This window comes from Diabrotica virgifera, chromosome 2, assembly GCF_917563875.1.
Source record: "Diabrotica virgifera virgifera chromosome 2, PGI_DIABVI_V3a".
NCBI classification, from domain to species: Eukaryota; Metazoa; Arthropoda; class Insecta; order Coleoptera; family Chrysomelidae; genus Diabrotica; species Diabrotica virgifera.
This window is the reverse complement of record NC_065444.1, coordinates 145704673-145721836: the sequence shown is the minus strand read 5'-3', so window position 1 is coordinate 145721836 and position 17164 is coordinate 145704673. Positions and strand designations below refer to the sequence as shown.

The window sequence follows — 17164 nt, the reverse complement described above, 5'->3', positions numbered from 1 at the left end:
ATTTTTGAAAATAGTGCGCGCCGCATCGGCAAAATAACCGGATGGACACGCATAATTAACAATTAAAAAACTAAGGTCTAAATTGAAGTTAGACCCGATCACTCTTCGGAATCTTGAAAAGGAATGTTTAAACTTTAATCCAAGTTATTGGCATCCTTAAAAATACTAATTTAAATATGAGTTTTTAAGCCTCGAAAATGCGTATTTTCTCATTTTTTAGATTTTAAATCGCCTATAACTCAAAAACTGTCAATTTTTGAGAAAAATCACAAGATACCTTTCTTGTTTAGAATGACAAAAAAAACCTAAAAATATATTTTTTGGAGCAATAAAAGGTGATCTTATGTATTTGTTTAAAAAAATTGTTTAAACAATTTCTGCCCAAAAATTCCGTCCGGCACCCTTCAGATTTGTTTAAAGGGTACATTTTTGAATATGAATCCGCAGAAAAACCGAATTAGAAATGTTTTTCAGGCGGGAGCGGTCTCACCACATGGACTAATTTACGCATGAGTTTTCAAGCTTCGAAAACGATTATTTTTGCATTTTTCAGATTTTAAATCGCTTAAAACTCGAAATCTATCAACTTTTGAGAAAAATGACAGAAGATCTTTTTTATTTAAGATGACCCCAAAAATTATAAAAACATATCTTCGAGGGCAAAAAGGTGATGTTTTGAATTTGTCAAAAAAGTTGTTAAAACAAAAAAGGGGATATTTTTTAACAAGAATCCGCAAATAAACCGAATCAGAACAACCAGACACAGGTAGGATTCAATCCGGACTCCGCAAGTGTCATAGGTTTGCCACACGGACCCTCAGGGAACATAATTAGTGACCCCTGCTCTAGACTTGTCGATCGAGCGCCTCAGACCCCTTGACTAATCTGACCGACGCGACGTGTTCATATAATAATCCAGGCTTATTTCCCTGGATAAAAGCTTATACCCCTGGATTGTAGCACTTCAGTAGTAACACTGCAAGTGTTACAATGATTCTGTTTGTAACACTGACCCAGCCAGGCAAACGACAGTAGTTGTTTTAAGTAGTATGGACCTCTATAAGAAGAATCTGTTTATATGTTTCCCTTAGTGGATTTTTTGGACTTCTTAGTTATGTATTAAAAAATTAAGCTCATAAAATAGTAAATTTTCGCGTTTTTCGTCTATCAGCAAAAAGTGAATCGTTTAAAACAAAGGACCCCGCAGAAACCTTATGGGAAATGGCTCTGTCAAATGCCTTAAACTTTGGGTTCTGGTAGTCCATGATGTGTAGAACAAAAGACTCATTGGGCGCATAGCTCCAAAAAATCATGGTTTTAAGATATCAGCCTCTAAGGTTATATGTGCAGTGACGACGTTTGAGTTGGAATAAATTCATTTTATCGAGAATGGGCGACTCTGGAGATAAATTGCAAATCAGGTCGATTTTTATTTTAAAATTATATTTTTTGGCATATATGTACATCATACTAGTGACGTCAGAATAGGGGTCGTGTGATAGCTCATTTGAAAGGCTATTAAATTCTCTATTGAATAATATAAAAATTAACAATATTATTTATACAGGGTGCCCAAAAAAATTTTTGAATTAAATTAATTGAGACAAAAAGAAGAATCTATATAATTTATTTAATTCGAAATACATTTTACTGTTGTCAGAAACCAGGAAAAATGTTTATTTGATATATAAATATTGTTTTTCGCTTAAATTCAATATTAAAGCTGCCACCCACCTGCCTCTTAGCAGTTTGAACATTGAATTTAAACGAAAGGGGTCGTGTGATAGCTCATTTGAAAGGGTATTTAATTCTCTATTCACTAATATAAACATTAACATATTTATTTATACAGGGTGCCCAAAATTTTTTTTAATTAAATTAATTGAGACAAAAAGAAGAATGTATATAATTTATTTAATTTGAAATACATTTTACTGCTGTCAGAAAACAGAAAAAATGTTGATTTGAAAAATAAACATTGCTTTTCGCTTAAATTAAATGTCCAAATTGCTAAGAGGCAGGTGGGTGGCAGCTTTATTATTGAATTTAAGCGAAAAACAATATTAACATTTTTTACTTGTTTTCGGACAACAGTAAAATGTATTTCGAATTAAATAAATTATATACATTCTTCTTTTTGGCTCAATTAATTTAATTCAAAAAAAATTTGGGCACTCGGCATAAATGATTATGTTAATGTTTATATTATTGAATATAGAATTGAATAACGTTTCAAATGAGCTATCACACGACCCCTATTCTTATTTAAAAAAATCATCGATTGCGCCATCACGCCCAGATGGATGACGTCACTAGTATGATATATATGCCAAAAAATTCTGATTTAAAAATAAAAATCGACCTGATTTGTAATTTATCTCCAGAGTCGCCCATTCCCGAGGAAATGAATTTATTCCAACTCAAACGTCCTCACTGTACCTATAACTTCAGAGGCTTATATCTTAAAACTATGAATTTTTGGAGCTATGCGCCTATTGAGTCTTTTGTTCTACACATCAAGGACTACCAGAACCCAAAGTTTCAGAGCATTTGACAGAGAGTCATTTCTCATAAGGTTTATGCGGGGTCCTTTGGGAGTAGGAAACTTATGTCGCATAAAACCTTCAAAATGGTATTTTTAAGTTTATATCCTTATTTGTTGCTTAGAAAATTGCAAAATAAATCAGAAATTTTTGTTTTTAATAAATATATTAATAACTTTCTTAAAAATGAACTTGAACCTTCATATTACATAGAGTGTTGGGTCTTGTGCTTAAAATATGCTCAAAATTTCAAAGCGATATGTCAAATAGTTTAAAAGTTACTTTGTTTAGTTATCCCAAATTAAATTTTTTTGCAACAACATAAGTCAGAAAATAAAAAAGTTACAGTTATTCTACTGGTAGGTTATGAAAGATGGTTTATTCTATCAATATTATTAAAAGAACTTAAGGAAAACAATTTTAAATATTGCAAAATAATTTTGAAAAAACGTCGACATCTTGCTTATAAACAATTAGTAACTTGTTAATCATTACATGCAGAAAAACTATATTTTCATATTTGGAATTTGGATTTCTTCACAAATTAAAAAAAAACATATGTCCAGCTTAGCTTTGTTTTTATCAGCTTAATACACAATATTTTTGACACTGTTTTAATACAGACCATCTCTATCTTTAGATGTTTCCTTCTCACGAATTACCATGGACATCTGAAGAGATTTTGAAATGGTTGTTTAAAAACGTCCATCAAATCACGTCATGGGCCTTGCCTAGTGGATCTAAAAGTACTACCTTATCGAATAGTATGCAAAACGGATCTGTTCTTATTCTGTTTACTCCAAGAAATCCGCTGCATAACAACATTGATTATTATAATATGGTAAGTTTTAAGTAAAATACTCAATTCCATTAATGTCAAATATTCGTTTATTTACAAATACACTAAGCGTCAAAATTATCGCATCACCTTAAAAATGGGACATTTTTGAAGGTATTTTCTAAACATGTCGTCCGATTTTAGTGATTTTTTTAGTATGTCATAGCTTTATTCTTCAATAATATCGCTGTAAGAATATTGTTGCTAAACAGGTAAGTGTCATTGTATACCGGGTGTAACATGATAGTGTGTTTTTCCCTCAAAGTTCGGAACACCCTGTGGAATATTCTAGCGTATATAAAATATTGAAATTAAAACTAAACTGTAGTCTAAGGTTTTCTTAACATTTTGCTTTTTGATTCATTCGCTTATGTTGCGTACTAAAAAAGTTAGGTACTTTAACAACTAGTAACGTTCTTCACCAATACAGGGTGTTTCTAAATAAATGCGACAAACTTTAAGGGGTAATGACCCCTTATGTTCTATATGAAAAATAATGACCGCTTGACTTAAAAACATATCGCACCCTCAGTGCAAGACTGCAGTAACTCAAAAATTTTATGAAACTGAAGTAATCATGGAATTCGATTGTAAACATGCGTATATATCCCATGTAAAACTTTAGTAACTTTCAAATGCTTAACCGGCTAAATATTACAACAACAGTTTAACTATTTTGCCTTTTTGCATGGAACATTGCAATGGCTTGGATAACAAGTAATGAAAGGCACGAAAAAAGTAAGATATTTGTTATTTTAATATCTATATCTGTGGTGTTTAATTTTAATATTCAGCGTGTCTACGTAATCCATTAACGGCCGAGACAATAAACAAAGATTTACGAGACCAATCTATTCATTTAAATTTTATGTCCTTTGTGTGACATTATATTTTCCATAAGATGTGTGTGATGTCGTTTGACCATTTATTTGTTATATTGAATTAAAAACACATAAATTAAGACTAATTATTTACGACCAAAAAGTATTTTTTCTCACGAAAGGAAAAACAGTTATCTTAAAACTTGTGTATTAACAATACCGACAGGTCAAAAATATCTATTCTCAGAAAACTTGCCAAAGAACAGCCAAAAATTCAAATGACCAAAAAGAAAGATTTGGTATACTTATGCCATTCGGGTATGATACCAGAAGCCCACCATAGTTTTTATAAAAATATTTTGGCACAAGATGATGTACGAGAAGAGGACAACAAATAATTTAATAGTAAATATGTCTACACTTTTTACAATTTTGATGCAAAAGTGTTGTAACTTTGAAATTCTAATACTAAATGTGTAGTGATTAAAAATTTTCTCCGTGCAAAAGTGTTGTAACTTTTAAATTCCTAATTGTTTTAGCATTATTATTATTTTATTTAAATTTCTATTTTTGGTTAATGTAATATAGGCTAAAAAGCATGCAAAATTATAATTAAATGTTAATTTTTCTTAAAACTTGTGTCTTAGTTCACCGATATTAGCACGAAAATAAACAATATCGTCTTTATGTTGTTCTGAAGCTATTTTCTTGTGGCATTTTTATAATCAAGTATATTCAAATGGGAAATAAGCCACAATTTTACCTAAAAATGATTTTATTAATGACAACGACACCCGACTTGGGCGTCGAAACGTTAATAAAATCATTTTTAGGTAAAATTGTGGCTTATTTCCCATTTGAATATACTTGAATATCGTCTTTATCTCGAAACTTACTTATTTTGACTTACTACAGTCTTGCACTGAGGGTGCGATATGTCTGCAAATGCTTCGTTTCCGAGATACGGGATGTTGAATTTTTTCTTACAAACTGATGATTTATTTACTGCTCTAAAACCGGTTCAGATATGGAAATGAAATTTGGTAGGTTTTAAGACTTACTAAAACTTACTAAATTTCATTTGCATATCTCAACCGGTTTTAGAGCAGTAAATAAATCGTCAGTTTGGGGGACGTCCATTAATCACGTGAGGTTTTTTTTAGCATTTTTTAACCCCCCCCTCCCCCTTGGTGATACATTTTAAGGTTTAAGACCACGTATATCACGTGGATTGAGACATTTCGTGATTTTTTATAGACCCCCCTCCCCCCCTTTCGAGCCTCACGTGATTAATGGACGGCCCCTTGTAAGAAAAAATTCAACGTCCTGTATCTCGGAAACGAAGCATTTGCGGATATATGTTGATAAATCAAACGGTCATTATTTTTCATGCAGAATTACCCCTTAAAGTTTGTCGCACTTATTTAGAAACACTCTGTATTGATAAAGAACGTTACTAGTTGTTAAAGTACATAACTTTTTTATTACGCAACATAAGCGAATGAATCAAAAAGCAAAATGTTAAGAAAGCCTTAGGCTACAGTTTAGTTTTAATTTTAATATTTTATATAGGCTAGAATATTCCACAGGGTGTTCCAAACTTTGAGGAAAAAACAAACTATCATTGGTACACCCGGTATACAATGACACTTACCTTTTTAGCAACAATATTATTACAGCGATATTCTTGAAGAATAAAGCTATGACATACTAAAAAAATCACTAAAATTGGACTACATGTTTATAGTTCAGAGAAATAAGGCAAAAAAAATATGCTGTTGGTGACACAACCAGCTCCAGGCAGAAACCAATTTTTTTGAGTAGTATGGACATCTATAATAATAACCTATATGTTTCCTGCAGCCGAATTTGATGATATACATAGTTATAAACAAATGAAGATCAATAAACGGTAAATTTTCGCTCTTTTCGTCTGTTACCAAAAAGTTAAGCATTTTAAACAAATTTGAAAGTAAGAAATTCATAAATCGTATAAAAAACTTCAATATGACGTTCGCTGAATATGTCTATCCTTATTGGTTGCTTAGAAAATTGAAAAATAAATCATAAATTTTGAAATTTTATAAATATTCATAACTTATGTAAAAATTAACTTAGAACCTTCTTATTAAACGGAATGCTGAGACTTCTGGTGCTTAAATCATACCCTAAATTTCAAAGCAACTGGCCAAATACTTTAAAAGTTATTTAATTTGTTTATCCCAAATTATTTTTTTTGCTACACTATAAGTCAGAAAATGATGAAGTTACAATAATACTTTGGATAGTTTATGAAAGAAGAAGACTTACACTAGTAATTTAATTAAAAAAAAAAGAATGTGTGTGTGTGTGTACTTTGTACGCACGTAAGAAGTTATACTTCTATTATTAAACTAATTATTAAACTAATTTTAATACTTACTACTTTCCAAAAAAATTTATTAAAACAATACGAAAAATTAAAAAAAAAATAAAAGAATAAAACACACGCACACACACACATTGAAAAATGAAACCAAAGAAATTATTTCTGAACAATTGTTGAGAAAATTTTAACTAAATACGTATTTTCTTAAAAAATATATATATATAATAAATATACTTACAATCATAAAATGTATAAAAAAATAAAAAAAATTAAAATTTCCATTGGGAATTGAACCTGCGTCTTCTACGTTTAGATTATTTTGAACTCACCCCACGCAGAATTTAACTACCGAGACATTGTGAATGACGTGGGAAGATATACCTAGCAACTAAACGTTTTAAAAAAAATTTGACAGTTTGTTGCTTATTCTGTTAGTTTAATCAAATAAGTTTGATTCTTGTGGAATTAAAATACGACAAAATATAGACTAAAAAAGCAATATATTAGATGGAGATTTTTGTTGGTAATCAAATTATGTAGATCAAAGCATTAAGTACCTACTAGCTAGGTAGGTACATTTTCCAAATAGGTATTTACCTAATTTGTAATTTTTTATTACAATACTGAAACATTTAAAATAAGGTACGTACCTGTTGCTTTTAAAAACTATTTAAAAAGTCACTACAATAATTATAAACTTTGCTTTTTGTCTCTGTCGTCACAACAATAAAAACTAATATACTCAACATTTTGTTTATCCAGAACCTCCATTTGAACAATTATTGACAGATGATTTTAACACCCAATCATACCATACTGTCAGTGTGCGTATGCGCCCAGTAAAAATAAAAATTTACCCTCGTGCCTAAAGAAGTATAACTTCAAAAAATGACAAAAAATAATTCTAAATATTGCGAAATTATTTTGCAAGAACATGTGAATTAAAAAACGGGGGGCTAACTTCGACCCTAATTGTCCTAGGAAAATTGTTTTTCTTTCTAAATGTGTATAAAAATTCAGTCTTTCTAAATTTGAAAAAATAATTTTTCTACGGGTAATGGTTAAAAAGTTATTCTAATTGTTTATAAGTAAGCAAAAAATCGACATGTTTTTGCAAAATAATTTTACACTGTTTAAAATTACTGTTTGTCATTTCTTTTAATGAAGTTAATAGTATGAATGTTCTTCTTTCATAAACTGTCCGAAGTATTACTGTAACCTCATAATTTTCTGACTTATAGTGTTGCAAAAAAAATGAATTTGGGATAAACAAATTAAATAACTTTTAAACTATTTGACCAATTGCTTTAAAATTTGAAATATAATTTAAACACAAGAAGTTTCAGCATTCCGTATAATAAGAATTTTCTAACTTAATTTTTACATAAGTTATGAACATTTATAAAATCTCAAAATTTGTTACTTATTTTGCAATTTTCTAAGCAACAAATTAGGAGAGACATATTCAGCGAACGCCATATTGAAGTTTTTTATATGATTTATGAGTTTATTATTCCCAAATTTGTTTAGAATGCTTCACTTTTTACTAATAGACGAAAAAAGCGAAAATTTACTGTTTTTTGATCTTCATTTGTTTATAACTATGTATATCATCAAAATCTTTTGCAGGAAACATATAGGTGATTATTATAGATGTCCATACTACTAAAAAAATTTGGTTTCGGCCTGGAGGGGGATGTCACGAGAAAATTCTTATTTCTCTGGACTATTAGAAAAGTCGAGACTTCAAAAATGTCCCATTTTTAAGGTGATGCGATACTTTTTTGGCGGAGTGTATATTGATTCGATACCAATTTCTTGAGTTACACAATTTATAAGTTATTGTCACTACACAAATTTCGGCAGTGCCGTTCTCAAGTGATATGTTTTTACTTTGGGTCTACACTTATAGTCTTTAAGTGAATAAGTTGAGGAGGGGACAGTTGTTTGCCTTAAGTTGGTCATTGGTCATTCTGGATTATAACTGTATTTTTTCATTTATTAATTTCCATAGATTACAATAAGGATAGCTGAAGGTCTTTATTTTGAATATGGATAATTTGAAATTGCTCATTAAAAGAAGGATTATGGTCGGTTCTCAATCTTTGGTACATGTACCACTGGTGGTACACTTCGCGTCAAAAAAAACTGGTACAACTCTTATAACCGAAAATCGTGTTTTTCAAGTTGTGTAAGTTGATCTTGTCACAAGTGTCATTCTAATTTCTAGGGCAACGTTGCCAGTTCAACGAAAATATTATATCAAACTAGGTAAAAACGGGGCTGTGCGACATACCTCATTTTTTAATATACTAAAAACTAAAACAATTGTAATTTTCCGTCATCTCAATTAGGTATTCATACATTGATTCGTGTTTTATTATAATTTATGAAAATATTTCAATTCAAAAATAATGATAGATAATAAATCTTGACATGACTTTAAATTATTATGTTTAATGTCAAATCGAGAGGTGTGATTGGTTTCTCGTAAATTGTAGGACAAAACTGCATTAAGTTGTGTAGAATAAATAAAACACACTGTAAAAATTAAAAATTTAATTTGAAATTAATACAATCATTTTGTATTAATTTCAAATTAAATTAACTTTTACAGTGAACAAGTTTGGAATTTAAATATATGTATTACAATTCTAAATATACATTTTAAACGTTATTTTTTTGTATTTGGATTTAGTGCAATTCCGTTGTCTGTGATGGCAACAACGAAGTGATTCACGAATAATAATTGTCAGTCTGAACACAGGTTTACATTGGGAAAAAAAGTGTACCAGTTTTATATGACGCGAAGTGTACATATCATTATTAACGGTGGTACACAAAACACAAAAAAAATTAAAATAGTAGTACTTAGTAAGTCTTGACAATACAATCTAAACATATAGGTGGTACCAAAAATAGTAAAAGATCTGTAGGTGGTACATGACTCAAACAGGTTGAGAACCTGTAACAAATTTACTACTTTGCAGTAGTATTTGTATGGGGAAAGAAAATGATAAGATGAAATGAGTAATGAACAAATAATATATAGATGAATAGACAGATGCGCACTGAATGGAGTTAGGCTAGCTAGATATGCAAGTGAACGACAACTTGACACTTAAGGATGGATACGGCCAATTTTCATGCCTGTCGAAGACAGTAGATCAGAATAGATAGAGATGATGACTAGAAAGGGAAATATGAAGATACAAATAGATGCTTAGAAAATAGATAGAATAAATATAATAATAAGCCTGTCGAAGACAGTAGATCAGAATAGAAAGAGATGATGACTAGAAAGGGAAATATGAAGATACAAATAGATGCTTAGAAAATAGATAGAATAAATACAATAATATAATAAAAATAGACAAATATAGGAAATAAATAAAATAGACTAAGTTGCGGGCGCCAGAAGTTGGGATGGACCAAGCTTCCAGGTATCTTACACTGCTGTAAAAGATTCAATATATTAAATCAATAAATTCAAAAATGAGGGGAAAAAATTGATATACAAAACAAATATTTATTAAATATAACTACCTAGATTATTGACAACCTCTGAGTTACAAGTGAAACTATGTGACTCTAAAATGACAATTCGAAGTAATTACCTAACTGAATATAAATATAAACTATGGTTACATTAGTACTGGAGTAGCTCTTATATGGAGCGTACCCCCAACTTACATCTAGGTTAAATAACAACCTTCACCAAATAATTGTACGATTGCAATACGTACAGCAACGTTAAATCCTATAGAAAAATGAATAGTAAAAATACCTCAATAATATAAATAATAAATATATATAACTCTTAATGAGTTGACGGGCAACAAGCTCCTAAGTGAACCAACGAAGTACTGGATGCAAAAGATCCTTTTCCTGACTCGTGGTTCTTAATAATATCAACAAGTAAAACTAGCACCCTCCTGAGGGGCTAGGTACTAGGGATTTATTCGAATTTAATGTGAAAAGACAATAATTAGTAAGTTAAAGTTAAATAATAATTACAAAAAATTTAATAAAAATTGAAAATGATGAAGCAAGTTAAATGATTTAATTGTAAATGAATTGAAATGATTTTATTTTTAATTTAAATGAGAACAAGTCTAAAAGTAATACTAATGAATTTAGGTTAAGCAAATAAATGAAGCAACCTTTAAATTTAAATTAAGTGAAACAAGCTAATATTATAAAATATATAGTTATATGAAAAAAATGGGAAACAAGCCTAATAACAATAATAAAAAACTACTGTATGGGAAAAAGTTATTTGGGCCCAAATTATCCTCTTTTACAAAGAGACATACAGGTGTGGGAGCGCTATTGAATTATGTGTAGGTTAATTAATTAAATGTTCTGGATATTATAAAAAAATAAGTGTATATGTATACTGGTATATGTAGATAACTATTACACTGTTAAATATAAGCACATATAATAGGCAATATAATATAAGCACAGAATGGTGCTACACAGCTACCAGTGACACGGCAATTCTCGAAGATGCAGGATGATGAATTAAAAAAAAATTACATGGTTTTTTAGAGCTTGTCCCCTAGGTGACTTGGTCGGAACGCGATCCCTCTCAGATGGTATGGGTACTTATAAGATTTTTCCCAAGTGGCTAAAAAAATAGAATCCCGGTTTTACTTCATTGTAATAGAGGTAACACAGACGGGGCGGCGTACGTCGACTGAACCCCCGCTGAGATGTCGATAGCGACGCATCCCTTACTATACTTTGATGCAGTAACACACACCAGACGCTCTTAAAATTTTCGATTCAGCGACTTTCTGGCGACATATCCTGGAATCCATCCACCGCCAATCGGTTTTATGACTTCGACGGCATATCATAAATGCGTGTATTGTGGTGCAACACAGACGTTTCAGCTGTTTTCTAGCGAATTCTGTAGTGAGTGTTGTCAGATCGTGTTTTTGTGATGAGAAATACACATGTAGAAAAAATAATTAATGAAATTCAGATGAGACCAGCTATTTGGGATATGTGCATTGATGAATATTCAAACAAAATAATAAAAACACCTTATTTATTATTATTTATTATTTTATTTATTTATTTATTATGCTCTACAGGCCTTGTATTTACAGTTTTAGAGAATACAGTTTATGCTAATAATTTATATATAATTTTATTTGATGTCTATGTAAAAATTGCTGAACTATGGTTCTCCACTATATCCTATTTTTCACCTCCTCTTTCCAGTGTGTAATTTCCATCGATACTACACCTTCCTGAAACTTTCTTGCCGTCTTTTTCTTGGTCTACCTCGTCTCCTAGTCCCAACTGGTCTTCTGTGCAGTACCATCTTTGGCATTCTTCCCTTGTCCATCCCCTCTACATGACCTGCCCACCTGATTCTTTATGACTTTGTGTATCTTGTTACACTAGGTTCCTTGTAAAGCATCCTTAATTCTTGATTGGTGCTTCTATGCCAGCCGTCTTCTGTATATGTATTCTTTCCCCTGAAAATAGCTCTTAGCACGTTCCGTTCTCAACTCTATATCTTTTTTTCTTCTGTTTTATTTAGCACCCATGTCTCACATCCGTAGGTGGCTGTTGCTCTTATTACGGTTTTGTATATTCTGGTTTTCGTCTTTCTCGATACGTACTTTGGCTTTAATTTGAATAATTTTTTTAATCAATTTAACACCTGTATTTGCTCAGTGGCGTACCATAGAATGGAATGCCTCTTAGCGTTATAAATAGTTTTTCTTAGGTGATATACTTTCCCTGATAACGGTGTTATTTCTTGAACACGGCTTTTTAATACTCACTAATAACTCCTGAAAAGATTATTTAGACATTCTTGTAAAATTAAAAAACATCTCTGGGCCTTTATTATATTAATTTCGTTAATATAATGTGTAAAAAATCCCTTTATGATCGGATGTATCCAATATCTGCGTTTCTTTTTTTCTTTAATCTAAGATAAAATAAACTTGTATTTATTACAAAAGACAAATCGCCATAACTTTCAGACATCTTATCGTACAGCAGCCAACACGCGACTAAATTTGGCAACAACGAAATACAAATACTTACATCGTAGCATAGCTGCCGCTGTTATACCGCGCCATGTGTTTTACGCTGCCTCGACGTCGATTCGACGCGCGCCGCCTGGTGTGTCCTTGCTCATAATGTAGGGAAAAGTCAGAGAAGGAAAAACAAAAATCAGGAACTTTTTATTTAGAATAGAGAAGAATCAGAAAAAGCTACCTCATTAGTAAGAAAAAACAATCTTCCACTACTGTTTGGTGACCTTGTCATAAGATTGGCATATATAATGGCCTTGACTCGATAATATGTAGGCAAGTAAGTCTAGAATTTAAATGCTGAATATGTTAATTTTGGAAATAGCTTTTCATAAAGGATAGTATAATTATTAAATGATGTGGAATAATGCCATAAGTATTTTAAAAATTTATGAAAATACTAAATATCGGAACAGAATTTAAGGTGGATATGATGTACGGAATTTACTATGTTTCAGAAATTCATGATTATAATATACAAAATTGGAATTGGATAATATGAGATGTAACATAACCCCACAAATTACGAGAGGTAATTTTATAAGATATTTATGACAAGATACTTTCCCTCTGAGTGGATATTACAGACAATGAAATAGTTAAAAGATACTAGCCTTAATTAATAAGCTCACTGAAAGATTTAATAGTAATTGTTTTTGAAGACGTCAAATTAGACAAAAAAATATGGCGTTATAATGGCGTATAAAAAAATATTTACCAGATAACTACGACTCAACTACCGGGAATCTTCAATCTCGTTTCTTCAGCCCACTAAACACATATATAATAAACTCGGATACGTTAATTTTTAAACATTATATGACTTGAAACATAAGAATGAAATATTCGCCGCTTCCCTTGAATAGGCTATCTGCCACTCTAGATAGACTTCTTATTGTCTTGAATGCCCCGACCAAAGTAACATATTTTCCATCCTACGACGAAGATGTCACAATACAGTTAATTTGTTTACCGACAGGGGAAGTAAACCAGGTACAAGAACTTACAGGTCTGCTAATCTATAGGTTTGTTATGACGTCAGTGAAAGACGAAATATTCATTAGACTATTGTTTTAAGTATAATTTAATAACAGAACATTATTAAAATTTAAATAAAATACCAATAAAGATGATTAGAAGTTAACGGAATGTTACAAACCGCTGATCTAGAAGGTGAAGTGCGTACATAGATCTGTTTTTCTATTATTGGAAGCCTTTTGTGTTCTGCGATGCGTTTGTTGAAGGTTCTTGTTCGAGCCATTTTAAATATCATATTAATTGTTGCTTGTTTTGTGTGCACCCTGTATGCAAAACCGTTAGTTATTGAGAATTGTTAAAAGCGCTGGGTAGTGAATATTTTTGTAATATGGGCACAGCAACCTTCTTCCACTTATCGGTTTGTTTTGATAATAATTACGTCACATACATATCATATTTTTATGTTGAATCAGCAAAAACCTTCGAATGTGCGCTGGGAAGATTTCAACCTTGGGAATGCTTCGCTGAAAAGAGAATTTCGGCCAGATAGCGAAAATAGATTTTGGTATTCAGAATTTCAGAATCAGAACTTTTCAAGATACCGAATGAAGAGCATCGGAAATGTTTCCGCGTCGGCCGGTAAAATATAAGTTCCAGAGATACTGTAATGCACTTTTGAAATTCCGGATTACGGTATAAACACTTTAATTATACGCGGTGTGTTATAATTATCCGTTTTAGAGATATACGATATACTGTTTATTTTTCGGCCTTTAATATTTTGCAAACTGTTAACTCTTTTGATTTAAAGCTGATTATAGAAAGTAAAAGTACAAAGTCTTTTATTTAATTTCGAATTTCGGGTGTTTGTTAAGATTGGGTAGATTTTTAGAGGCCCCCACTGTTCTACCAGTTTAGCCGATTTAAGTTTTTGGGCAGTTACCACATTTAAGTTTGTATACACCACTGTTTTTCTTTTAGCTCGTGTCCTTAATATACTTGCTTAAGTTGGTGTTTGTCCTGAAAGCTGGTGCTATTCCTTTTTTTTTAAGTGTTTGTCTATTTTAGTTGATATTTTGTATATGTCATCGGGCAGAAAGTATTGGGTTTTTCTCTGGTGGTGGAAAGACTAATTTCAAGGCCTTTTTATGCAGTTTTTGGTTTAAAATTTTGTTTATTATTTGTTCGTTGTATCCATTGTTTACTGCTATTTGTTTAATGTTATTCAAATCTATCTCGAAGTCATTTTTTGACATGGCAACTTCTGTTAATCTATTTAACATGCTATGGTTCTTCTTCTTAAAGTTCCCTCTCCTATCTGAGGTTGAAAATCATAATGGCTATGGTCACTTTGTTGCCTGCTGCTCTGAACAGTTGTAATTCACTACAGTTAAACCATTCTATAAGGTTCCTCAGCCAGGAGATGCGTCTTCTTCCTATGCTTTTTCTTCCTTGGATCCTTCTTTGCATAATAATTCTCAGCAACTCATGTTTTTCTCCTCTGGTAATGTGACCCAAATAGTTGAGTTTTCTAGTTTTTATACTCTTCATAATTTCTAACTCCTTATTTAAACGTCGTAGCACTTCAACATTGGTAATCCTTTGAACCCAGTGAATTTTCAATATTCTTCTGTAACACCACATTTCGAACGCTTCTATTCTTCTTATGTGTTGTCTCTTCAATGTCCAAGCTTCCATTCCGTATAGCAATATAGAAAATATGTAGCATCTTAGAGCCTTCAATCTAAGAGGTAACTGAAGGTCTTTGTTTGTAAGCAGTGTCTTCATTTTTATAAATGCTTGCCTTGCAGTTTCAATTCGGACTTTAATTTCTTTGCTTTGGTCATTTTTGTCATCAACCCCGGTTCCCAGATATTTGTATGTCGTCACTTTTTCTATTTGGGTTTGCTCTATCATTAACCTTTCATTTCCATGTTCTGTTTTTGAGACAATCATAAATTTAGTTTTTTTCTTGTTTATTTTTAGTCCGTATCGAATGCAATAATGGTTAATTATATTTAGCAATTCTTGTAGCGATTCCAGGATGTCTGCCATTATAACGGTGTCATCAGCGAATCTTATGTTATTTACTATTCTTCCGTTTATAGAGATTCCATCACTTAGCTCCGCTATCGCTTCCTGAAATATGGCTTCACTGTACAGGTTAAACAGTAGCGGCGACGACAGAACACAACCCTTACTCCTCTCTTTATATCAATATTCTCGGATTCTTGTTCTTCTAACTTTATATTGGCCTTTTGATTCCAATACAGATTGATGATAATTCGTAAATCTCGTCTGTCTATATGTCTGTTTTTCAATAATTCTTTTAGTGCTATGGTAGGCTGCCAATTTATGTTGTGTAGGATGAGATGATGAACTTTGTATAGTTGTGTCGGTATGGGTAGGTTTATGAAGTACGTAGAACTGATGTTTGTTTTCAAGTCTGATAATTTTTACATTAAACAATTTATGGATTGATTCTGTTCTGTTTCGATTGTAAATTCAATGTAACTTTGCCTATTGTGACTATTGTCAACTCAGTTTTGTATTACCAATAACCGACTATTAGACCAGGCGGGATCTGTGAAAAAACGTCTGTTTTTGGATGTGCGAGGTGGCATTCGGATTTTTGCAGATAAAGTTAGGTGACACCTTCAGTAATAATAATTGACTTATGCTCCTTCTCAAATATGCCCGGAACATTAATAAAAAAAATTAAAATATTTAAAAATTTCGAAAAACATCGATTTTTTTCTGCTTTCTTTGCTTATAACTTTAAAACGATTCGTTTTGGAACAAAGTCGTAGAGAAATAAAATAAAGATAATTGAATTTTGTATGATATACGACTGGTCAAAAATGTCTTAAGGCATTACCTTTTCTGCAATATAGCAATAAATACAAAATAAGGGGACAAAATACGCCTGTTGGTATTCAATGTTTCTTAACCACTTTGGTGGCACTTAGAACCTTAGGAATTCGCTTAGAAAATTCTTATAACTTACTTAAACGGTCTACCAAATTTAATTAAAATCGACCTAATAGATTTTGCATAATAAATTTGCAATCTAAATGTTTTGAAAAAAGTTCAAATTTTTTAAAATCTTTCTGAACAAAAAGTTAAAAAGGTTTAGAAGTTGGCTAATTTTTTTACATATAAAGAGGTGAACTACCTATCTAATACACTTTACAGAATTAAAATCGGATTATTTAAGGGGCCTCAGCAATGTTTTAAAATTATAAAAAAAAATTGGCTTATAAACAAATAGCTTTGTTTAATAAGAAAAAAATTAATTTTAAGCAATGCAAATAATTAAAACCGGTATAATTTGACTTAAACTGTCAAATGCTGTCAGCAGAATTGCTATTTTATTTTTTATTCAAAAGTTATTCGCGTTCAAAAATTGCAATTTTTCGATTTTTTGAAAGTTCCACCGCGTTGATCTCGAAAACTATGCATCCTACGAAAAAACTTGTAAGAACATTTTTAGCTTAGAATTACCCAAGAAATACAAAAAAATGTTTTATTTTGCGGAAAATCGAGGTTAT

General features: G+C 31.2%; 1 protein-coding gene across 5 annotated transcripts in view; it reads left to right on the top strand.

The window, feature by feature from the left end:
• The window catches only part of LOC126879652 (thioredoxin domain-containing protein 11), a 216469-nt gene that overhangs the window by 66864 nt on the left and 132441 nt on the right, over positions 1–17164 (top strand). For 3 of the 5 annotated variants that reach the window (XM_050642841.1, XM_050642843.1, XM_050642840.1), the window contains one exon: positions 3184–3384. The exons of the other annotated variants lie outside the window; for them this stretch is intronic. In XM_050642841.1, coding sequence (XP_050498798.1) covers positions 3184–3384 — 201 coding nt within the window. The remainder of the gene's footprint in view (positions 1–3183; positions 3385–17164) is intronic. 5 annotated transcript variants of the gene reach the window in all.